This window comes from Chiloscyllium plagiosum, chromosome 10, assembly GCF_004010195.1.
Source record: "Chiloscyllium plagiosum isolate BGI_BamShark_2017 chromosome 10, ASM401019v2, whole genome shotgun sequence".
NCBI lineage: Eukaryota > Metazoa > Chordata > Chondrichthyes > Orectolobiformes > Hemiscylliidae > Chiloscyllium > Chiloscyllium plagiosum.
This window is the reverse complement of record NC_057719.1, coordinates 24,042,433-24,044,572: the sequence shown is the minus strand read 5'-3', so window position 1 is coordinate 24,044,572 and position 2,140 is coordinate 24,042,433. Positions and strand designations below refer to the sequence as shown.

Below are 2,140 nucleotides of genomic sequence, written 5' to 3'. Positions count from 1 at the left end.
TTGGGGACCAGGGAAGCGAAAATCATGGAGCAGGTGGAGGGCATGGGTGGTGTGTGTGAGAGTACTTACAAAAGTGATGATTGCAAATAGATTCTGGTTGTACCAATGAATTGTTATATTTATGTCATATATTAATAGCTAGAAGTATGCACTGGGAAATACAAATACTTGATTATGTAAACAAAATAACGTTTTTGTTCGTGTATTGTAAAATTACATTCTGCCTGCAACATGTCAATTTTATAAGATTGTCAACAGAAAAAAAAGCAAATGGTAACAGTGCCCCATTGCGTATACAAATGTCCTAATATGTTATACTTCACTTTAGATGGGATGCTTCAGAGTCATTCTTCAAGTTCTGGAGGGACTGCCAGCCTGCCAACTTGTTCTTCTCGTTTTTATTCAACGAACTCCAATGAACACAAAACAAACGGGAGTAAAGATACTCTTCCAAAGAAGTTTAACTTGTAAGTCCATGCATGTAAATTTGTTCTTTGGCTTGCAAGGCCAATAAATAAGATTTTTTTAATAAACATGCTTCCATTCACTTACCTTGCCCAACTTTCCTGAAGTTGCCACAACTTTGATTGTAATTGCTTCATAACTGTCAACTGTTTTGTACAGTCTTTACCCAAAATAGTAATTTTCATATAAGCCAAATGTTTCAGTCCTTGGATATAATCTTGTGCCCTCCCTCCCTATCAACAGCACAGGATTCTGACTTAGTGTAGTTTATAATACTGATTCAGTCACCTGTTTGCACTTTCTACCAGAGATTAGTGATAGAAATGTAAAAACATTTTAATTAAGCCAAAAGTTATTTACCTTCACCTTTAAAAATATTCAATGATCCCACCTCTACTGCCTTCTGAAACAGAGTTCCAAAATCTCACAATATGCTGAGAAAAAAATCTGCTCATTGTTGTCCTAGAAGGGTGACTTCTAAATTTTAAATGAACAGTCCTAGTTCTGGACTCACTGACAAAAGGCAAAATCCTTTTTCATAACCAATTTGTCAAGATCGCTCAGGATCTTATATGCTTCAATCAAGTCACCTCTCGTTTTTCAGAATTCCAATCTCTCCAAGTTTTTCTCACAAGACAAATTCCTCAGTCCCCGTATCAATCTGGTAAATCTTTTCCCCTTTAAATAAGCAGACCAAATGTCCACACAGTATTTAAAATGTAATCTCACCAGTGTTCTGTATAAATGAAACATAACAACTTTAAGTTTATGTTCAATTCTTTCCATAGTGAAGAATATTAACTGACTTAATCGCTAGCTGTACCTATGTGCTTTATTTTTGTGACTTTTGCACTAGAACACCTAGATCCCTCCACACCTCAGAATTGTGCCATCACTCTTCATTTAAGTACTCACCTTTTTTATTCTTCCCATTGAAGTGAACAACTTCACATTTTCCCATGTTATACTCCATTTGCAAGTTTTTTTTGCCCATTCACTCAAACGTGTGCATTCTTCCTCTTCACAGCATACTTTCCTACCTATTGCGTATTCTGCAAATTTAGCTCCCATGCCTACATTCCACTCATCTAACAAGTTGATATAAATTATTAAAAATTAAGGCCTCAGCACAACCCCTGCAGAACTCGACATCCTGCCAACCAGAAAAAGACCTGTTTTTGCTCCCTTCTCTTTTCGACCAATCTTCTATCAATGCTAATATGTTATCGCCTCTACAATAAGCTACTGCTCTGCCCTTTTATAACCTTTCATATGGTACTTTGGCAGATACCTTCTGGAAGGAGATGTGTAAGATAAGGCGTTGGGGACCGGGGAAGTCAAACTCATGGAGGAGGTGGAGGGCATTCATCCACTTTACTAACACCTTCCACCCCGACCTCAAATTTATCTGGACCATCTCAGACTCCTCCCTTCCCTTCCTAGACCTCTTCATTTTTATCTCGGATGACCGAATCAACACGGACGTTTACTATAAACCGACTGACTCCCCCAGCTACCTAGATTACACCTCCTCCCACCCTGCCCCCTGTAAAAACGCCATCCCATATTCCCAATTCCTTCGCCTTTGCCGCATCTGCTCCCAGGAGGACCAATTCCAATACCGAACGACCCAGATGGCCTCCTTCTTCAAAGACCGCAATTTCCCCTCAGACGT

General features: G+C 39.0%; 1 protein-coding gene across 4 annotated transcripts in view; it reads left to right on the top strand.

Annotated features, from left to right (window-relative positions):
* The window catches only part of ppp4r4 (protein phosphatase 4, regulatory subunit 4), a 185,590-nt gene that overhangs the window by 174,335 nt on the left and 9,115 nt on the right, over nt 1-2,140 (top strand). For all 4 annotated transcript variants that reach the window (XM_043697172.1, XM_043697171.1, XM_043697170.1 and 1 more), the window contains one exon: nt 329-467. In XM_043697172.1, the coding sequence (XP_043553107.1) occupies nt 329-467 (139 nt within the window). The remainder of the gene's footprint in view (nt 1-328; nt 468-2,140) is intronic.